Source organism: Heloderma suspectum, chromosome 1, assembly GCF_057233095.1.
Source record: "Heloderma suspectum isolate Gila_16-S chromosome 1, 16-S_ref, whole genome shotgun sequence".
NCBI classification, from domain to species: Eukaryota; Metazoa; Chordata; class Lepidosauria; order Squamata; family Helodermatidae; genus Heloderma; species Heloderma suspectum.
This window is the reverse complement of record NC_139458.1, coordinates 355,610,598-355,633,945: the sequence shown is the minus strand read 5'-3', so window position 1 is coordinate 355,633,945 and position 23,348 is coordinate 355,610,598. Positions and strand designations below refer to the sequence as shown.

At 46.2% G+C, this 23,348-nt stretch overlaps 1 protein-coding gene across 1 annotated transcript in view; it reads left to right on the top strand.

The window, feature by feature from the left end:
• The window catches only part of PRKN (parkin RBR E3 ubiquitin protein ligase), a 1,219,260-nt gene that overhangs the window by 764,172 nt on the left and 431,740 nt on the right, over positions 1 to 23,348 (top strand). Inside the window, exon 7 of the mRNA XM_084827978.1 lies at positions 4,958 to 5,094. Coding sequence (XP_084684104.1) covers positions 4,958 to 5,094 — 137 coding nt within the window. The remainder of the gene's footprint in view (positions 1 to 4,957; positions 5,095 to 23,348) is intronic.

The following is a 23,348-nucleotide window of genomic DNA, read 5'->3' as shown; positions in this document are numbered from 1 at the left end:
GTAGCCTAAGTGGTCCTGTATCATGCAGAGTTGCCTAGAGACTTCACGGCTGTGTGTGGATTCCGATTGTAACCTGAGGCACTGCTGATCTAAGTGTAGCTTGCATAATAAAAACAGTTGTTTTGCACTTTGAGTTCTCTGATCGATCGCAAAGAGAGAGACCTGAGGCTGGGCACTTGACGCTGCCCCTGGCAGCATGAAGTGGGGCTATATAAATAGTTACTGTGGTGATAGAAATTGGTATAATGGAAATAAGGTATTCACTTTAGCTGTTACTACATGAATCCTGTTTCTCTATAGAAAATACATGAGAATGGGTCCCCTGTTGAATGCCCATATATACAACTTGGTGATGACAAATGTGATTTTGAGGTTATATGCGTGAACATAGTTTGCTTGCTTTTCCAGTGTTTGGATGTATTTGCTCATTTGCAGATTTATTTCCAGTGGTGTGTCTTTCATCTTGAAATATACTTAGTAACCTCCTGTGGATGTTAACAGATAAAATTGTTTTGGAAGAGTATAGAGATCCATCCAAAATTGAAAACGATTTTATGGTGCTTATATGGAAAGCTTTTGAAGCTAGAAGAAGATTGCTGAAACTAATAAAAAAATACGTTAATGGGAAACTGTTGGACATTTTATAATAAATACAGCTCTCTTGGGCAAAGGATGAGCAGTAGCATATTTATTTATTCCCCAGCAACAAACTCTATATACCTATTTCTGCCTCCTTGAAAGTAATCCTTGAGAGTCAGCCATATAGACATCTCCTCCTCCTCCTCCTCCTCCTCCTTCTTCTTCTTCTTCTTCTTCTTCTTCTTCTTCTTCTTCTTCTTCTTCATTATTATTATTATTATTATTATTAAGGTATTTTGATAGAGAGGTGAGAAAAATCCGTCATCTACAAATGACCCCAGGGATTTTCACAGGTTCAAGCACCTTTTTTTTCCTTTACAAATCTCTCCAGGCTTTAGATATCTCTGAAGAGTTTCAGAACAGTGATGCCAGCTTGCCTGTTTTTAATGAAAAAACTGATAGATGCGGCATTCTGCTTAGCCTTAGATTGCTTGGTCTCTCCCCTAGCCCCCGGAACTGAAGGCTATGGACTGTTAGGGGCAAAAACTAGCCCAGGGTTTTCATAAACAGGCAGTGAAAGATGTATCTCTCACTCTTCTATTGTGTCTGCGAATAATTCCTTATGCTAAGAAGCTTCTTGCATTCCCAGCCACCGGTGACTGACTCTCATACATTAATAACACCTGTCACAAGATTGTGAGATATACTCAAACAATTTATTTCCCAGTGGGGCTCTTATCTAAACAAGATCAGCCTTCATATCTTTCTCCGTTTAGTCAGGATTCTGTAGAAGCATATCTGACTGGTATTATCTGTGGCTTTCTGTTTCTCAGTTTGGTACGGGCTGGGGGTATGGGGGTGTAGAGAATATATGGAGGGTTGTGCTAGAAGAATTTCCTTTAAAAAACCTAAAAGAGAGATTGTGTGCGTGTGTGTGTCCTTGCATGCGCGTGTAGGTATTTAATCAGGTGAGGGCATGTAGATCCCATTACCCTTGCTACTGAGAGCACTGTTTTTACATTGTTTATACAGGGTGTTCTTAGAATGCTGCTAAAACAGCTCAGTAGATACAGTATGTTGTTTGCTTGGTGTGCCTAAATATCTTTGGAGAAACATGGCATGATTCATCCCCTCCTGCATGAAGTTCTGCACATTGTGTGCATGGGAGGGAATCTTGATAGGGAGTCCGTTGAGCCTTTCTCTTATTAGGAGACAGCACGGGAGCCCTGGAGAGCAAGTCACTGGAGTGGATACATCTATGTGAAGCATGGAAGTCATCGTAATGGTCAGCCGTGTTGTGGTGTGCCCAGTGCCTGCCTGTGAGGGCTGGAATACCTATGGGAATCCCTTTCTGCATGAACAGTTCTATGCCGTATGCCCAAACACCAAGGCAGTTAGTTATATTGCTTCACAGAAAGAATACAAAAGCTTGATGGCACAAGGGACTAGACCCAGGGTGGGTCAAAACAAAAGGGACAAAGGTTTGGTTCTGACTACTGAATAGAGGGTGCAGGGAGGTTCTCTGGCTCTTTGGTTACTTTTATATCTGCCTAGCTTTCAGGGTAGTCTAGCCCAGTATTCAGAACAAAAGGAGTCATTAAGAATGCTTAGTGCTTGGGTTTTGTCCACATTGAACTTGGTGGGGGCATTTCAGGATTGGATCATTTTTCCTGCCAGGGCTTTACTGGCCTCGTTCGTGGTCATGGGTAGTTGGCTGGGTGGCGACTCGATGGTCTTGTAGGCCCTTTCCAAGCCTACTATTCTATGATTATGTGATGGGATAACTAGATAGACATTTACTGGAGTTCTCTGGTCACAAATAAATAAAGGTGCAAGCATGTACCTTGGGTAGTTCTTCGCTATGCAGCATCCAGAGCTTGGTTCTTTGTTCATGGCAGCTATTCCAGCCTTGCCTTGTGGAACAAAATGGATTCCAGAGCCAAGGTGTCAGGGCAATGTCCAATAAATCCAATAGCATAAAATACACATGAACAGAGAGCCAGTATGTCTGAAGCAACTCTGTAACACTCTGGAGCAGATTGGGGGGGGGGGTTACAGAGGGGAGGAGAGACGGAAAAGGTCCTATTGTATGAGCAGAAGTATGCTCATGTGATGTTGGATTACAGTATCTATATAGATACACACATCTAGAAAGAAGCTCAATAATTTTGTCTCTGAGCTTTGCCCAGTTGAATTTGGCAGAATCTTTAGCTTTTTTCATTGCAGCCGTCACAGTGCTCTGCTGTGATGATACTTTCAGACACAGATGTTTCATGCAGCTTTGCCCCAGTAAGGTCCCTGATAATGTAATACTGGATATTTTCTGGCATCACGTCATCCTTATAACACTGACAACTCCACAAGACTTGTCAGTGAAAGGCTCCCCGTGTTCTAGAATAATTTTCTTTATCTTTGAAACATTGGTGGTGAACAGTGGAGAGTAGCAGTGGAGACTGTGGAGAGTGTCTTTGGCAGTGGGTAGAGAAATGGATATGCTTGATCAGACTCTGAGGTCCTAGAGGAGCATGGACAACTCACTTTACATCATCTAACATATAATGCAACATTACATCAGTGAACATAATACAACATAAATCTGCCTGACTGGAAGTTTTGAACTGCACAAATGTTTGTTTGTTTTAGAACTGCACGTTTATTTTTATAGAACTGCACATTTTGTGTCTGCTTGTACATTTTTTAAAAAGCCCTGGCTGCCTGTCTCTTTAAAAAAATAAAAAATAAAAAATTGTTAAATTCACTACCAAGTGGTCAAGTAATAAGGATTAGTAATGGGGAGGTTTTATTTAATTCAGTTTGTAAGCTGCTTTAGTTGGTGAAATCCCTTAAAACACTGAGATTATATTTTAATGCTACCGACACACTACCTTGACGTCTACAGTGTATGAGGCTTTCAAAGCATATTTTGAAAGAAGATTATGCATTTGTATACAGTATATGCAGTACATCAGAATATTATATTCATAGAATCATGTGTTGGCTGTATCCCTCCTGCGTTCTCAGTTTTTCAGTCCAGTACTTTGGGATTAGATGGAAGATTTTAAATGATTAGCAAAGGATTAAGATAGGAGACTTTTAAAAAATCTTTAAGGAATTGCAGACATTATTAGGGGTGTATATGGGCAATAGGAACTGTAGCCCATTTGAAGGCATTAGTAAGACATCTTACTACTTCAGGATTTACAGGGATTCCTACATTAGCTTGCTTGCTTGCTTGCTTGCTTGCTTGCTTTCTTTCTTTCTTTCTTTCTTTCTTTCTTTCTTTCTTTCTTTCTTTCTGAATTTTGCATTTGATTTACTAGATGGCTATCACCCAGCAGCAAGAAGGGATGTGAGAAACTCTGAATGCAGGAGTTTTCCTAGTTTATCTTGATAGCAGAGGCATGCTTTGCAAATGCTATGCAGAAATTCACAAGTATCATTGGAATATTGCCTTCTCAAGACAGAAATAGTGAGACTTGCAAGTTAAGTATAAGTATAATTAGGAACTTAACTTATACAATGATGCCCAAGTTGCTTATACCTGGATTGTTTGTTTGTTTGTTTATTTATTTATTTGAGCGGCCCATAGGTTTCTTAGCAAAGGGGGAATAAAAATTCAGGAAGCCCCCCACCCCAAGAATGATAGCTATTTCACATTGTATGGCAGCACACCAAGCCACACCACTGTGCAGCCTCCTTTCAGAGCTCTAGCAGTTCTGTTGCCACCCACCAATCACAATGCTAAAACCACCCCATTAGTCATAAACCGCTTAGAGATTTTAATATAATAAGTGGTACAGATATATTTTAATATAATGAAAATAAATAAAATGTGTGGGCACCAGTCAAGGCACCTGGTGGTTTTGAAACCTGCATGAAAAACAGGTGGGGGAACAGGTTCAGCTTTCCCAATCGCTGTACCCTTGTACTTGTTATGGCTGCACCTGTTTAAAAGACCTCAGACCCCCAGCTCTGTCTTGTGATGTTCTTGGGAAAGTTAGTTGTCTTTTTGCCTCACCTGTTTGCCTTTGTATGAAATGGATGCTTTGTGACTGCTGACCCCATCATGGCAACCATTTTTTGAAGGGGCACCCCCCATGGCAGCCATTTTGTGATAGCACCCATGACATTTTCTCAAAATTTCAAATGTGCCCACTGGGTCAGAAAGGTTGGAGGGCTACATCAAATGTAATTGCCTGCTGATGGAGAGGGTCTTAGAATGTAAGCCCTCTAGGCAGATGCTGTGACATTTATATGTTCCATATAAAGGCTGGAAGGAGCACTCTTAGCATGAAATAAACCTTACATAGGGATTGCAGTACTGGCATAACAAAAGCAAACTGCATCTTCACCCTCTCTCTCTTTTTTTCCTTCTTAGGAGTCCTGTGTTAGTATTCCAGTGCATCCATCGCCATGTCATTTGCCTGGACTGTTTTCATTTATACTGTGTGACTATGCTGAACAATCGCCAATTTGTCCATGACCCTGTCCTTGGCTACTCCCTCCCCTGTGTGGGTAAGTTGTCCAGTATTTTTCCCTTCACAAACAGTTGAAATAAATTACTGGCTTAAAAAATACATATGTTTCTGTCACTCGTTTCAAATAAATTCATGGGATTCTGACTTGCCTTAGCATGTGCTTCTCCTGATGGACTGCCTATTGGTTTTGGCAAAAGTCTTCTAGCTCTGTGCTGCTGCCTTTGCAGCAGTACTGGAACTTGGTTCTAAAGGGCATTTCTTTTATAAGCATATGCATACATTTTTTCACATTAGTATTTCATCATCATCAAGTGTTAAAATGATGATAGCTATAAAGTGCAGGCAAAGAAAAAGAAAAGCTGAATGACCTCCACATCTCTTCTTTCGAGTCAAATAAGTTGTTAACTTCATTGGCCTGTCTTCAGGAGCTAATAGAAAAAGTACCGTAACAGAGATTTCAAATAACCTTCCTGGCTCGTGAAGTTGTCTCTGCTAATTACCACAGTGCTGAGTGCAAGGCTGATCACCCAAAGCATTCGTTAGGCGGGGTAGCTGTAGGCTAGGGAAATAAATATGGATTAGATGCATCAAGAAGTTGATAATTCTGAAGCAACCATTCTGATGGATCAGAAAATAAGGAAGTTGATCTTTACCCAAACTGAAAAGAGAACCTTACAAAACAGCCAAGTAGAATACTTTTCTTTCTTGCTATGAGATTTCAAATTTGTTGAGCAATACCATGTTTAATCCTTCTTTTGCTCAACAATGAACAGGAAAGTAGGATTTGTTCTTCGTTATTTTTCATTGTAGGACAAGTAAATTGTTAAACAAAGGATGTACCTATTCCTTAAGCATTGCATCTAGGATGGGTTTCATATTTAACATCTTTTGGATTACCTTGGTTTGTTTTAGTAGTGGCCACAGTTGGGTTTCAAGGCAGGGCTATTCCTGCAATTGGGCAGAAAGAACCTGCCTGTCTCAGGCAGCAGTTTCCAGGGAGCCAAATGGTACACAGCAGCAAATAGCTAATTATTCACTTCTTATAATATTTTTACCACTGCTGTGGGGGACTACCATTTCTATTTTCTTTTCCAGGCACCACATTGTCTTGGACTATTTGTCCAACACACCACTAATTGTGTGGTTTGGGTCGCATTGAGAAATTACTTCCATGACATCGAAGGGATAATGTATTGCACTTCTGATTGAAATGGTCCTTCTCCTTCTCCTCGTCTTCCTCCTTTTAGTATGGATTCTTTTTCCTCTGTTTAGTTGGCTACCGTTCTCAGACAATGGAATGCTTGGTAAAGATATTAGTATTGATGTATTGCATTTATTGACACACGCCTGCAGTTTTCCAGCAATCCATGACATTTTTGCACCCCTGTTATGTTTTGTTCCCAACTAGTTATATAGCCTCTAGCATATGTCAGCCCATGCTTATTATCTGTTTAGGGCCTAACTAGAAATGCCCTACCCCCACGTCCAGCTTGCCTGGCCATGGGGGGGGGGGGGTGTTGTGGGCAGGCGGGGTGAAGAGGACGGTCATGGACTGTCATTGGGCAGTCCTTCCCGCCATTTTGGGAGGAGGAGGGGCCAGAGGGGCCTTTGTCTCCGTCCCGCGCCCCTCTCCTCACAGTCTCTTCTGGCGCTCCATGTCTCTTTTCCACAAAAGTTTTTTTGTTGTACAAAAAGTTTTTTGGTTTAAAATCGTAATAAGCGTGTCCATTGAGGAAATACTGAATGTTGCACTGTGCTAAAACAATAAGTTATGTTCCCACAACAGTACTTTTAAATAAGACACCAGTTCATTGTTGTGATCTTATTCTTTTGAAATGCTAACATCACAGCTTCATTGTGTTCCAAGCATCAGTTTATATATCCGTTTTGAAAGAAAACTGGGGTTACAGCCAAGCCCATAAGTATCCATATTGATGTCAGTGGTCCAGAGCACAACCTCTGCACTCTCTTTGGGGGATAAATGCCTTCACACTACGACAGGAGAGTTGTAGTTTTGCCATTAACATTATCTAGTTTGCATAACCATGCAAATTAGCACTGTTCATTCTGGTGTTGTTTTGACAAATGTATGCAACATAATGATCATAGCCAGCAGGTTCCATTAACATTTGACTCTCTGCTTCTGATGTTATCGAGGGAATGGACAGGCATAGCAGGATTTTCAAAAAATATCTTTTATTGTATCAATCTAGAGGCCAAAAGCTCTACAAGAAAAGAAAAACAGGTTTTATTCCACTGCATCACTATAACTGAGAACAGGGAAGATTTATCACAGATGCATAGTAATTTGCAGTGAAAAAAATAGGTTTCATGCTACTGGCATTCTTTTCAAGCAGTTTGGTAACTGATATGTCTTAATAGCTGGGCCGTTACGCATAAACTAGAGTCCAAAGGACAAGGGTGTGTGTGGATATTTCAAGTCAGTATGTGAACCTCAGTCTTCCTCACCTCTGCAATCCCTGGTTGTGTGCACCTGCACTCTGCCTGTTCTCTTTCCTGGTTTGCCTTTCCCTCTCTGGTTCCTCCCTCTAGCGTTGTTCCTTTCCTCGACCCTTTGGATGTCCTCCCGTCCTCTGGAACCGCAGCCAATGGCAGCCAGAGACCCTCTGCCTGCGTCACTCTTTGTGACATTAGGACAGCTCAGGCACTCATTGACAGAGGTTACAACACAGATGGTTTGCTGTGCGACAGGTTACTACAGGAGGGATGTTGGAGGAATGTTGAATGAATGAATGAATGGAGGAATTCCAAGGAGGAATGTTGTTTCTGGTTATGATCTGACTGGGTAGAAAACAGCTTCCTGTTGTAGGGTTGTCACCTTCAGATAATAAAGGTAGCGTTCATAAATTTTAGAGGGACATAGGAAGCTGCCCTACATCATGTCAAACTAGTTGTCTGGCTAGCCCAGTATCGTCTGACTGGCAGTGGCTCTCTGTAGTCTTTCCTCCTCATTTGCTACCTGATCCTTCTAGCAAGAGATGTCAGGATTGAACCTGGGACATTATGCATGCAAAGCATGTAATCTGGCACTGAGCTGCAGTTGTCAGGAGTGCCCTAGCTGCCTCTTACAGTCTACTCCAGTAGTCAACTCAAGACACAGACAAAAGGATTCTTTTCAATCCCTTTATGACTTAATGACTCTTTCAGATGCTAATCACCAGCAACTAAGCAAGGAACAGCACTGGGGAAAGATAGCAGAGTAGCCTATGCTCCAGGTTAGGCAGTTGGTCCCCGTTTGAAGGAGAATCACGGGAAGACCCTGAACTTATGGGCTAGGGAGAGATCCTCCCTCTTTCCCTTGGGTCCTCGGGACGCGACCGTTGCTTGTGCGCCAAACGAGCGCTACGCCTCCTTTTCGCACCCTCCATCTGTCGTTGCTCTCTGCGTCGAGTGTCCAGCAAGCCCCCCTCCAGCACTCTCTCACTGCCAGGGTCACTGTCTATCCCAGGAATGCTGGCAGGAGGAATCTCTGCCAGCTGCTGTGCCTGTGAGAGATAAGCGAGCTCCTCTCCCATGGATTGCTGACCCTCCTCAGAATCAGAACTGCTCTGGGGTTCTATCAGCTCAGTTTCCACCCTGACAGCGGTCTATCCGCACTCTTATGGAGCAGTGAAATTCATTATATAACTGTCCAGTCATTCCCATTCAGAATAGGTATTTGGACTTCCACCTGCTTGAACACTAACAACATAAAAAAACTAGTAAGATTACTGTATGGCAGTTATGATTCGGATCAAGACCACACACACGTACAGGAGAGTAGGAAAAGCTTTCCTGCATGTTATGTTTGCAGATAGAAGCTGGTTGGATTATTGTAGTTCAACAAAATCCACAGCACTACAGATTATACTCTGCTGTTGTCTAATAGTAACAGAAATTAATCCCATCTCTCTGTACATTGTCTTGTATTAATGAGGTTCCATGCATAGAAATGTCCATGAGTGCTGACCTCTAAATATCTTTGAAATAATTAATAATGTGCTTAGAGGGATAGGCTTGCATGTGCATGAAATCCCATTTACAGTTATTTAGCTAGTAGAAGGGTACTGAAATTCTATGTCGAAAACGAGCTTTGTAGAAAAATATGCAGCATATTTTAATGTGAACCCTATCACCTTGCGTAAAAATAGGATACTAGTAGTATGGGGTTACAGCCCACAAGGGAATATGAACATGTTGTAGAGTGGGAATGCCAAGAAAAGAATCACTGGGGAAGGACTGCAAGCTTTTACACTGCTGGAAGCATTTTGCAAAAATGGTTCTCCATCCATTTGTTCCTGAAGAGTAAAGCATATTTTGTGACAGATTGTAAAATGATCTGAGAAAAAGAAGCCATTCCCATGAGAATTTTAAAATGCTTTTTGTATCTGGGGATAAGCACAGTATTATCACAGATAAGTAAATAAATAAAGTGGGGAGGGATGTATGAGAAACTTGTTTCAGTTCATTTTTTTTTATTAGGATTTACTCAGTTCTCAGCTTCCACCCTGAACATGGACTCATACACAACTAGGGATGGACGAAAGTCACTTACCTGATCCCAAAGTTTGCTTCGCGGTGGGGGGGAGGCGCTCCATTTCTCCCCCCGAAATTCTGGCCGGGGGGGGAGGTGCCCCGTCCCTCCCCGCCGAAATTCTGCCCGGGGGGGAGGCGCCCCATCCCTCCCCGCCGAAATTCTGGCCAGGGGGGAGCGCCCCGTCTCTCTGGCTGCGAATCCTGTTGTCCTGCTGGGACGCAAATGGCGGCGGCCATAGCCGCTGCTGTTTGCATCCCTGGCCTGCAGTCAGCCGTGATAGGCTACGTAAACATTTACGTAGCCTATCACGGTGTTTTTTGGAAATCTATCCATGATATCACGTTTGTTTGTTTGTTTTTTACTTGGAAATGGCGGCGGCAGCAGCCGGTTGGAAGACCGGCCGCCGCCGAACTGCCGCCAGGAGCCGCCATCATGAGGGACATTCGCCAAAGGTAAGTCCCATCCCGGGGGGTGGCGGGGGGGTGGCGGACCGTTTCTCCACCAATTTCGCGGGGCCGCCACCCCCCGGGATGGGACTTGTAACAACCCACGGTTGAAGTCCATACATTTCCAAGCTTGCAGTGTGATTCATGTAGGGATGTCAGAGAATTCCGCCACGGATCTCAGTGCACTGGCATTCGGCCCCCCGAACTCTGTGGTGGAACGGTCTGCCACCCCCCTGCCCCCCGCGGATCCCCCCCGGGACGAGACTTACCTGGGGCGGATGTTCCAGATGGCGACTCCAGTGGCGGCTTCGGCAGAGGCAGCGGCTTCGGTGGAGGCAGTGGCTGGTCTTCCGACCGGCTGCCGCCACCGCCGTTTGCAGTATTTCCCCCCCCATTCGTGGTAGGCCACGTAAAGACTTACGTAGCCTATCACATCTGGGTTCAAAAAAAAAGAAAAAACGTGTACGCAAATGGCGGCAGCTATGGCCGCCGCCATTTGCGTTCCCTATTTTTGGTTGTCTTAGTCTACGTAAATATTTAAATAAAGGTTAAAATAAAGGGGAACACAAATAGCGTCTGCTACGCTATTTCCGTTCCCCCTTGATTTCGTCGTCTTAGTTTACGGAAATATTTACGTAGACTAAGACAACCAAAAATAGGGAACGCTGTAGCCGCCGCCATTTGCGTACGCGGGTTGTTTTGTTTTTTTAACCCAGACGTGATAGGCTACATAAGTCTTTACGTAGCCTATCACGGCTGAATACAGGGACACAAACGGCGGTGGCTACGGCTGCCGCCATTTGCGGCCCTGCTAGCCAGCGGCCGGATGTCTGGCTGCTGGCAGAGCCGGCTGGTGGCTCTGCGGAATCCTCATGGAGCGGAGCCAGCCTGCCAGGATTCTGGGGGGAGGGACAGAGCGCCTCCCCCCCCCAGCGGAACCCGGCGGAGCCAGGTAAGGGGGGTTTCATTCATCCCTAGATTCATGGACCAAAAAAAATGCATTCGACAGCATGCATGCACTTGAAAAATGCACATTAAAAAATGAGTAATTTTGAAAAATGCGCACAAATACAATTTAATCAATGGGAGAAGAATGCATACATCTCAAAGATACGCACAGTTGATGCATACATTCGGAGAAATATTCACTAAAATACGCATTGATTTTCATGCAAAAAGAAAAAAACAAAGCTTGCAATCTGATATGAAGCCGAGTCAGGACAGACTTCATGATGGAACATGGGGAACTTTGGCAAGCTCAAGTTTTGCTGATTCAGAGATCCCTAGGAGGGTGTGGCTAGGGATGTCAGAGAATTCCGCCAAGGATCTCAGTGAGGCCGAATGCCACTGCATTTGCCCCCCCCCAAATCCGTCGCAGAACAAAGCCCCCCCGCCCCCCACCCCACGAAAGGTGCGCGAAACAGGACACTTATCTGCTGCTGTTCGTGCTGACTAAATATTTATTTAACCTATCATGGCCAAAAAAAAAGGGAACGCAAATGGCGGCCGCCGTAGCTGCCACCATTTGCGTTCACTGTTTTGTTTTGTTTTTTCCTGTGATAGGCTAGGTAAATATTTACGTAGCCTATCACGGCAAAATACAGGGACACAGATGGTGGCGGCTATGGGAGCCGCCATTTGTGTCTTTACAGGCTGCCCAGCAGCCGGATGTCCGGCTGCGGGTGGTCCCGGCTGGTGGCTCCGCAGAATCGCTGCGGAGTGGAGCTGGCTGGAGATAGGGATGTCAGAGAATTCCACCACGGATCTCAGTGAGGCTGAATGCCAGTGCATTCAGCCCCCCACAATCTGTGGTGGAACAGCCTGCCCCCCCTTGCCCCCCTGCTGATCCCCCCCGGGACGAGACTTACCTGGGGCGGATCTTCCGGGTGGCGGCGGCTCTGGCAGCAGCAGCTGCGGCAGCTGGTCTTCTGACTGGCTGCTGCTGCCGCCATTTGTCTTGTAAAAAAACAAAAAACGACGTGATAGGCTACGTAAAGATTTACGTAGCCTATCTTGGCTGGGTTAAAAAACAAAACCGCGTACGCAAATGGCGGCGGCTACAGCCGCCGCCATTTGCGTTCCTTATTTTTGGCAGTCTTAATCTACGTAAATATTTACGTAGACTATGACGGCGAAAATAATGGGGAACGCAAATAAGCGGGCGCTATTTGCGTCCCTTTTTGATTCACCGTTTTAGCCTACATAAATATTTACGTAGGCTAAAACGGTGAATCAAAAAGGGACGCAAATAGCGTCCGCTACGCTATTTGCGTTCCCCTTTCTTTTCGCCATCATAGTCTACGTAAATATTTACGTAGATTAAGACGGCCAAAAATAAGTAACGCAAATGGTGGCGGCCATAGCTGCCGCTATTGGCGTATGTGGTTTGTTTGTTTTTTTCCCCCAGAGCCCTCCGCGGCCGGAAATCCGGCTGCGGACGGCTCTGGGCTGGGCTGGGCCTGGCCAGCTGCTCCACGGAGCTGCTGCGGAGCACAGCCGGCTGTGGAGTATTCTGGGGGGGAGGAACGGATCGCCTCCCCCACCACCACCATCAACATAATCCGCAGAAAGGTAAGTGACTTTCGTACATTCCTAGCTGGAGAGAATTTCAAGGTGAGGGACGGAGCGCCTCCCCCCCACCGCGAATGTCACCCTTAGAAAAGGTAAGTGACTTTCGTACATCCCTAGGTGTGGCACTGCTTTAAGAGCCATGTAAGTACACTGTTGGGAAATGGTGAAGGCCATGCATGTTAAGAGATCCTTTACACACACAGTTTCCAATGTGAGTATCTTGTGTCAGGAAGCTATCATTGGTGGTGGGTTCCCAAGTCACGGATGGCAAAGAAGTAGTGAAGTAGTTGTAGTTAGGGATCTATGGATTGTGTAAAATCTGCTCCGTCTGTGTTTGGCAGATTGTCAGGTGCATTTCATCAGACCCTGTGTCAGGTGCCTTTGTCAGATTGCTATTTGCGTTCCCCTTATTTTTGCCATCTTAGTCTATGTAAATGTTTACGTAGACTTAAGATGTGCCAAAATAAGGAATGCAAATGGCGGTGGCTGTGGCCGCCACCATTTGCGTACGCATGTTGTTGTTGTTGTTTTTTAAGTCAGCCGTGATAGGCTACGTAAACATTTACGTAGCCTATCACGGCTGACTGCAGGGACGCAAACGGCGGCGGCTACAGCCACCGCCATTTGCGTCCCTGCTAGCCAGCAGGCGGCTCCGCAGAATCGCTGCGGAGCACAGCCGGCCGGCCAGGATTCCAGGGGGGAGGAACAGAGCGCCTCTCCCCCCCGCAAGGATTCCGGGGGGAGGGACAGAATGCCTCCCCCCCAACCATAAACATAATTTGAGAAAGGTAAGTACCTTTCGTACATCCCTAATTATAAAATGGAGTAATTTAGCTCATTTACAATGTAGGTACTGATAAGGATTTGTGCAGCTATGGAAACAGCTACTGTAGTCATGTAGCTATGAAACATTAGAGATGGTGGAGAATTCCGCCACGGACTCCAATGAGGTGGGATTCTTAGAATCCGCCCGCCCTGGAGTCCGTGGCGGAATGGACCACCCCACCCCACCACCCTGCGAAGTCCGACCTGGCTGGATCCTACCTGGCAGCCTAGGTACCGTCAGCTCCAGCTCTGGCCAGGTCCATCCACTCCCCCGTGCAGATGCAAAATGGTGTCCGGCATAGCAGACGCTATTTGCGTCCTTCCCTTTTTGCCCTGATAGGCTACGTAAATCTTTACGTAGCCTATCACGGCCAAAGGGAGGCATGCAAATGGTGTCCGCAAATGGCATCCTCCCCCCCGGAATCCTCCCCAGCCATCTCCATTATTAATGTTTCATAGGAGTGAATGGACCCCACCTACCTGGATCCGCGGGGGGGGGGGTCCACGGAGGGAGGCAATCCAGTTCTCTCCCCCGGAATCCTTCCCGGCCAGCTCTGCCCCACGGCAAAAATACTGGTCATTTTTCATCTTTTTTTTTTTTTTAGGTTTTTAAGATTTTTTTTGCATTATTTTATTTATGCCAGCTTAAATAATGGACATTGTGGGAAGCATAAAAACAGGAGAAATGATGTTTAGAGAAAAGTGGTTATTAATGAGAAGATTCCCCACAATAGTAACTCCATTTCCTTGAATTAATTCATGTAGTTCATGTAGTTGCGCTGATACTCTAAATTTGGTTCCACTGATAAGAAAGCCAGTGCACGGGGTTTTGAGAACATTGAATCAAAATAATTTTATTTGCAGATGGCATGCTGTTTACAACATAGCTAAAAATGACAGCAACTGAAAAATTAAAACTAGTTGACAAAGAGATATTTCCCCCTGATGTCACTTGTGTTTTCCACACACACCCCCACACACACCCCACATACAAATGGCAGCCAATGAAGCAGAGCAGGGGAGTTTCTAATGTCACATAGTTTTAAAGCTACATATTGCACAGTCACAAGGGAATATGCAGATCAATGGCACCCATGCATTTTCCCATATCGTCGTCATCATCATCATCTAATTTGTATGCTGCTTTTCCACAAAAAGTGCCCAAAGTGGCTAACAAAACAGCAATGCAACAACAAAAAAGCATAGCAATACATCATTATATAGGACCACTTTACAATCATAAACAACTCATTTCACTGATAATAACATAATAACATTTCAGATTAATTGCAAAATCAAACATTGCAACAAATTATTATCAATACCAATTATTAAACTAAACATGTAGTTTAGTGCTTGGGCTTATGGAGTTGTTGTTGTTGTTGTTCAGTCATTAAGTTGTGTCCGACTCTTCGTGACCCCATGGACCATAGCACGCCAGGCCTTCCTGTCCTCCCCTCTCTCCCAGAGTATGCTCAAGTTCATATTAATTGCATTGGTGATGCTATCTAACCATCTCATCTTCTGCCATCCCCTTCTCCTTTTGCTTTCAATCTTTCCCAGCATCAGGGTCTTTTCCAGGGAGTTTTCTCTTCGCATTAGGTGGCCAAAATATTTGAGCTTCAGCTTCAGTCTCTGTCCTTCCAATGAGCACTCAGGGTTGATTTCCTTTAGGATGGACTGATTTGACCTCCTTGCAGTCCAGGGGACTCGTAAGAGTCTTCTCCAGCACCACAGTTCGAAAGCATCAATTCTTCGGCGCTCAGCCTTCCTTATAGTCCAGCTGTCACAGCCATACATTACTACTGGGAAAACTAGGGATGGGGGAGAATTTCTCCCCGAAACTTCAGGGGGCCGAGTGCCAACGTATTCGGTCCTCCAAAGGTTGTTCGGGGAGAAATTCTCCGCCACGCCCCCGCCCCCCCCCCGGGATGGGACTTACCTTTCACGAATGTCCCTCCCGGTGGCGGGTCCCGGCGGCGGTTCGGCAGGTCTTCGTCAGGGGCTGGGGCGGCAGCCAGTCTTTCGACCGGCTGCTGCCGCCGCCATTACAAGAAAAGTAAAAAAAAAAAAACGCCCCTGTGATACGCTACGTAACGATTAACGTAGCCTATCACGGCTAGATTTGCAAAGTCAGCCGTGATAGGCTACGTTAATCGTCACGTAGCCTATCACGGGTGACTTAAAAAAAAAAAGCGCATACGGCTAATGGCAGCCCCCATAGGGAGCCGCCATTCGCGTTCCTTATTTGGTCCCTGTAGTCTACGTAAAGATTTACGTAGACTACGGCGAAAATAAGGGCAACGCAAATAGCGTTGCCCTTATTTTTGCCGTAGTCTATGTAAATCTTTACGTAGACTACAGGGACCAAGTAAGGAATGCGAATGGCGGCTCCCTATGGGGGCAGCCATTTGCGTACGCGCTTTCTTTTTTTTTTTCAAAGTCACCCATGATAGGCTACGTGACGATTAACGTAGCCTATCACGGCTGACTTTGCAGATCTAGCCGTGATAGGCTACGTAAATCGTTACGTAGCCTATCACAGGGGCTTTTTTTTTTACTTTTCTTTTGAAGTTCGCGGCCGGGGAGACGGGGCGCTTCTCCCCGGCCTGAATTTCGGCCGGACGAGGCGGGAAGCCTCCCTCCCGGCCTGAATTTCGACCAAGCGAGGCGGGAAGCCTCCCCCCCCGGCCTGAACTTCGGGGAGAGCAGCGAAGCACCTCCCCCCCACCGCGAAGCAAGCTGCGAGACCAGATAAGTGACTTTCGTACATCCCTAGGGAAAACCATAGCTTTGATTATACGGACCTTTGTCGGCAAGGTGATGTCTCTGCTTCTTACTATGCTGTCTAGGTGTGCCATAGCTTTCCTCCCAAGGAGCAAGTGTCTTTTAATTTCATGGCTACAGTCACCGTCTGCGGTGATCTTGAAGCCCAAGAAAATAAAATCTGTCACTGCTTCCATTTCTTCCCTTTCTATATGCCAGGAAGTGATGGGGCCAGATGCCATGATCTTAGTTGTTTTAATGTTGAGTTTCAAACCAGCTTTTGCACTCTCCACTTTCACCCTCAACAAGAGGCTCTTTAGATCCTCTTCGCTTTCTGTCATTAGGGTGGTATCATCTGCGTATCTGAGGGTGTTGAGAATTCTCCTGGCAATCTTAATTCCGACCCGTGATTCATCCAACCCGGCGTTTCTCATGATGTACTCTGCATATAAGTTAAAAAAGCAGGGCGACAATATGCAGTCTTCTCGTACTCCTTTCCCAATTTTGAACGAACCGGTTGTTCCATGTCTGGTTCTTACTGTTGCTTCTTGTCCCTTGTACAGGTTTCTCAGGAGACAGATAAGGTGGTCTGGTACTCCCATCTCTTTAAGAGCTTATGGAGTACTCAGTGCTTAATCTCTTTGTAATGAATGTGTAAACTGTCTCCTTGGAAAAGTAAATGAAGTGATTAAAAAAAAAACACTGTGAAATGATAAAAACTGTTTGGGGTTCTTGCTTTTTGACAGCTGTTCCCCATATACCAGTTATCACTTGATGTTGTGGTCATTGAGTGATGCCCTTGTCATATATGTGTGAATTCCCTCTAACTAAGCGGCATATTGGGGGGGGGGGATGATACTAAATTATCAAAGATTATCAGGCATATGGGACATATTTTATACAAAGAGTGAGCCAGTGCTTGCAAAGAGAGCCTGCTAAATGTTTTGAAAACTGAATAGTGCAATATATATGTTTACTATTTTGGATAGTGCTTAAACAAGAGTGTAGCATAATGGTAGAACAAGAAGGTACCCAATATAAATAAAGGCAAGGTAAGGTTTAGAAATTCCAATAGTTGCCAACAGTATCATTACATAGGAGGAAAAATCTTGCAAGGTAGATGGTCATTTTAATGGTTAGTAATAAACAAGGTCAGAGCATACCTCTTACCAACAGCATTCTGAAGCTGTTCAGATAACTAAAGCTGAATTGTGCTATCTAATCTGTCATTAAGGATGTTCAAGGGTTTTATTTGGCCTGCATTTTTTAGTGAACCGACCTGATTTGCACTTCCTGGATGAATATGTGGATCAGAATGCTGTTATCCTTTGGCTTAGATACTTCTCTGAATTTTGCAGTTCAGTTCTCAGCTCAAAATTGTACAGAAATGTGTATCAAAATCCATACTTTGGGATCAAACACATAAAAATGAATATTTAACTAAATATTTGCACACAAATGTTCATTCATTTTTATTTAAACAAATAAATTATGAACGAACACATACAAAACTCACATACATACAGAAACTTTTAAAAAAGCAATCCATTCAGATACAGATGTTGCTTTCATTTGGGATGCTTAATTCAGTGAAGCAGAGCTTGTAAACCTCTGATAAAGGTGCCTTTATCTGCAGTTAAATTATCACCTCCTGGAGCTGACTTTAATTTAGAACTCCATATATAAAGGTGGGAGAATCTTATCTTCCATCAGTTAGGATTCCTAATAGAGAGGCTTCTATTAACAGCAATAGTGCTCAGTTGGGGAAAATCATCTCCAGGTGCTTGTCCCTGTAGCCTGTCTTCGATAGAGAAATTCCAGGGACCGATTGGGCTATGTCCATAGTCTTGCCAACCTTCAATTAATATTCCTAGACTTTCTGTTGGAGCTTTGGTCTCTTGCATGGCATCATTGCCACATCACAGAACCAGTGAAGGATGCTCTCCTTTGACTATGCGTTGGCTTTAATTAAATTTCTGTGCCTGGAAAGTGAAAATGTAATTTTCTTTTTGACATTTTCTATATTACTACTTAGACAAAATTATGAAAATAATTAATCCCTGTGAAGCAGACAGCGGCATTATAAGAGGTACAAAAATATTGCGTATAAATAATACCACTAATCACCAATCTGTTATAATTTATTGATGGAAGTTCTTATTACAAATCTTAAATCAAATTTGTTCTTGATGTAGCTAATCTGCCAAACTACTGCAGAGAGTAGGTGGATATCAGTAAAGGATTTTACAGCTATTTGAAACTTTTTCCATATGCAAAAAATAAGTTGTTCTGTGTGACTGTCTTTCGTCTTCTTCCAAAATATGACAGACTAGTTTGACTAGTGGACCCAGGAGACTTTGACTGTGTTCATACATAGTGCTAAACCATGTTTTAGTGCTATGTGTATGTAGGAATGGCAGAGAATTCCGCCACGGATTTCAGTGAGGCTGAATGCACTGGCATTCGGCCCCCCGAAATCCGTGGCGGAACGGCCTCCCACCCTGCGGAATCCCCCTGGAACAAAACTTACCTGGGGCTCCGGTGGCGGTGGTGGCTGGTCTTTCGGCCGGCTGCTGTGGCCGCCATTTGCATCCTGCCAAGCTGCCGTGATAGGCTAGGTAAGTATTTACGTAGCCTATCACGATAAAGGCAGCCACGCAAATGGCGGCCACTACGCAAATGGCTTCCCCACCGCGGAATCCCCACAACAGAACAAGGTAAGGGATTCGTACATCCCTATGTGTATGAGCTGGAATGAGCCCAAGTAAGAATGACATTCCTGTGCAGCAGGGATAGGGATGTATGAAACACCTGGTTTTGTCCAGGGACATCCACGGTAGAGGGGAGGCGCTCTGTCCCTCCCTCCGAAATTCTCCCCGGTGGGCTCCGCTCCACGGCGACGCCGCAGAGCCGCCAGCTGGGGCCGCCCGCAGCCAGACATCCGGCCGCTATGCTGCACAGGGATGCAAATGGCGGCCACCATAGCCACTGCCATTTGCGTCCCTGTCTTTTGCCGTAATAGGCTACGTAAATATTTACGTAGCCTATCATGACAAAAAAACAGGAACGCAAATGGCGGCGGCTACGGCAGCCGCCATTTCTGTTCCATTTTTTGCCGTGATAGGCTATGTAAATATTTACATAGCCTGTCACGGCCTCCACATAGGGATGTACGAAAATTCCACCACGGATCTCGGGGAGGTCGAATGCCAGCGCATTCGGCCCCCCGAAATCGGTGGCGGAACGGCCCGCCACCCCCCCGCCACCCCCGGGACGAGACTTACCTTGGGTGGATATTCCTTGCGTTCCCCTTATTTTCGCCATGGCCGCCGCCATTTGCATATGCGCGTTTTTGGTTTTTTTTAAACTCAGCCATGATAGGCTACGTAAACATTTACGTAGCCTATCATGGCTGACTGCAGGGATGCAAACGGCGGCGGCTATGGCCGCCGCCATTTGCATCCCTGCTAGCCAGCGGCCGGATGTCTGCCTGCTGGCGGAGCCGGCCGGCGGCTCTGCAGAATCTCTGCGGAGCACAGCCTGCTGGCCAGGATTCTTGGGGGGAGGAACGGAGCGCCTCCTCCCCAGCGAGGATTCCGGGGGTAGGGATGGAACGCCTTCCCCCAACCATAAACATAATCCGCAAAAAGTAAGTACCTTTCGTAAATCCCTACCTTCACAGGGACGCAAATGGCGTCCCTGCGTTAGCCATGATAGGCTATGTAAGTATTTACGTAGCCTATCACCGCAATAATGAAGAAGCGAATGGCGGCCGTAGCCGCCATTCGCAAAGCAGCGCGAACGGCACCAGGTAGGTGTTCTGTTTCGCGCGCCTTTCGCGAGGTGGTGGAGCGGGGGGCTTCGTTCCGCCACGGATTTCAAGGGGGCCAAATGCACTGGCATTCGGCCTCACTGAGATCCGTGGCGGAATTCTCCAACATCCCTAAGCAGGGACAAGGACTTGGGCATAGGGGTGCACGAAAGTCACCTGGTCTCACAGCTTTTCATGGGGGGGGAGGCGCTTCACTGCTCTCCCCGCGAAGTTCAGGCCCGGGGGGGGAGGCTTCCCGCCTCGCCCGGCCGAAATTCAGGCCGGGGGGGAGGCTTCCCGCCTCGCCCGGCCGAAATTCAGGCCGGGGAGGAGGCGCCTCGCCTCGCCCGGCCGCGAAATTAAAAGTTTTTTTTAAAAAAACGCCCCCGTGATAGGCTACGTGACGATTAACGTAGCCTATCACAGCTAGATCTGCAAAGTCAGCCGTGATAGGCTATGTAAATCGTCACCTAGCCTATCACGGGTGACTTTAAAAAAAAAAAGCGCATACGCAAATGGCGGCCCCCATAGGGAGCCGCCATTTGCATTCCTTATTTGGTCGCTGTAGTCTATGTAAATCTTTACTTAGACTACAGCGACCAAATAAGGAACGTGAATGGCGGCTCCCTATGGGGGCCGCCATTATCCATACGGGTTTTTTTTTTTTTAAAGTCACCCGTGATAGGCTACGTGACGATTTACGTAGCCTATCACGGCTGACTTTGCAAATCTAGCCGTGATAGGCTACGTTAATCGTCACGTAGCCTATCACGGGGGCGTTTTTGTTTTTTTTTCTTTGATTGGAATGGCGGCGGCGGCAGCCGGTCGAAAGACCGGCTGCCGCTCCCGCCCCGGACGAAGACCCGACGAACCGCCGGCTGGACCCGCCGCCGGGAGGGACAGTCGGGAAAGGTAAGTCCCGTCCCAGGGGGGGTGCGGGGGGCGGGGGGGTGGAGAATCTCTCCCCGAAACTTGTTCGGGGGGCCGAACACATTGGCGCTCGGCCCCCTGAAGTTTCAGGGAGAAATTCTCTGCCATCCCTGCTTGGACAGCATTTCATTTTCCTTGAATCTTGGGTTGTCATGTCATCCAGACCAAGGATCATGGGTTATAGGAAACTCTGGTCAGTTTCAAAACAAGCCAGCTTCAAAGCATGTCTTCTGAAGATGGCTTATTAAACTAACCAGAGTTTCTTATAAACCATAGTCCCAGACCCAGACAACACAATAAGCCAAGATGCAGCTGAACTAAGCAGAGCTGAAGTCCTTCTGCAGACGATGCTGGTGAAGGAGAGGGGAGGGGGGAGTGTCGAGCTCAGGGTATATGGAGGTCCCTTCCTGTTCATGCATGTAGTACTAAACCATAGTTTAGTGTTAACATGCAAACTGAATTGTTTACAAAAGACAGGAACTGCCAATTTTAGGTTTCTGATTCAAATTCTGTCCAGGGTAGACTGGGAAGGAAATTTCCAAGGAAAATGTGTTAACAGCATTTATGATCATGTACTTATGAAGCGACCTGACACTCAGGCAGACCACTGGTCCATCTGTCCCTCTACTTTTTTCTCCTGACTCGCTGCAGAACCCCAAGGTCTCAGATAGATGGCTTCCCATCCCTGCTACCCATGCACAACTGGAGATAACCACAGTTTGAACCTGGAATCTTTGTATTCTTAGTTCCACCATGGAACCATAGCCCTCAGCCTACCTCATGTTATCAAGCAGCACACCTAGAGGGCCTTTGCACTGAAATTACCCTGGTCATGGTTTGCTGCTTTAGCACAAAACGCGGGTTTTTTTTCTTTAAACCCACCCAGCCATGATAGGCTACGTAAATCTTTATGTAGCCTATCACGTTGTTGTTGTTGTTGTTGTTGTTGTTTAAACCCAGCCATGATAGGCTACATAAATCTTTACATAGCCTATCACGTGGTGTGTGTGGTTTTTTTTACAAGACTGCAAATGGCGGCGGCAGCCGGTCGGAAGACCAGCCGCAGCCGCCGCCGGAGCCGCCGCAGCCCGGAAGATCCGCCCCAGGTAAGTCTCGTCCCGGAGGGGATCCGTGGGGTGGTGGGGTGGCGGCAGGCCGTTCCGCCATGGAGTTCGGGGGCCGAATGCACTGGCATTCGGCCTCACCGAGATCCGTGGTGGAATTCTCTGACATCCCTAGTCAACCGCCTATCCAAAGCAGGGCAGGAGAAGCATGGAGGGGATCGTTCCCTCCATGCTCCTCCTGCCCTGCTTTTTCAGCTAGACAGATGATTGCGGCTGTCTAGCCGCAGGAGCACGGAGCAGGGAGAGAGGCTGCTGTACAACACATAGGATGTGTTGTACAGGCAGCTACACTCTCCCCGCCCGCCCCGGAACGCCCCCAGCCATGCCCCTTTCCGGCTGCTCCACACTCCTCTTGCGAGCGTGGAGGGCGGGGCTGTTCCGTGCTGCCTCCGAGGCAGCGCGCAAGTGGGGGGAGGTCAGTTCTCCAGGAACCAACCTTGGAGCGCGGACTCTGAGGTTGGCTCTCAGAAAATGGCATATCCTATGGCTGTCTAGCCACTGTCTAGCAGCCATAGGATTGCTCCTGAACTGTCTTTTCTGTTGGAACCAAAATGCTGTCTCATAGATAAAAGGAGAGCTGTGGCACTTAGGAAGTAAAATTAAAGAAGGCTAGATTTTCAAATTATATTTGTTTTCAGCAGTATGAAGAAAGACAGCATTTGAAACAGAACTACTGGCAGGGATCTGAAAGATTTCAGTACAGTAGAAGGCTCCAGTTCACGTGTACCTGCCATAGCATGGGAGATGCTTCCCGACGGTGCAGTTCCACACCTCTAGGTCATGTGTGGGAATGAAACATCAAAATGTATCGGCCAGTTGTGTTCATCCTTCCAATTTAGAATGTGAATCAGGACAGAATTGCAGCTGTTTTTTAACCTAGTATCCCATGGCAAAATTAACATCTTTGTTGGGTTAATTTGATGTGCCTAGAAGACATGTCATAGCATCTTGAAATTGGAACTGTGAAATTACTTTGAGATGTTTCTTGTTGTTGTTGTTGTTGTTGTTATTATTCGGACATACTTGGAATGTTATTTGATACACACATCAGTGGAGACAGTAATGCACTTCCACGTTCGATGCTTTCACTGAAAAGTCCAAAGGAAAACTTGCACAAGAATATGTCCCTACACGTAGGGATGGCGGATATGTGCATACACGTAGGAATTCCGCCACGGACTCCAATGAGGCCAGATGTTTAGAATCTGCCCCCCCCGGAGTCCGTGGCGGAACTGACCACCCCACCCCGCCACCCCCGAAGTCCGACCCGGCCAGATCCTA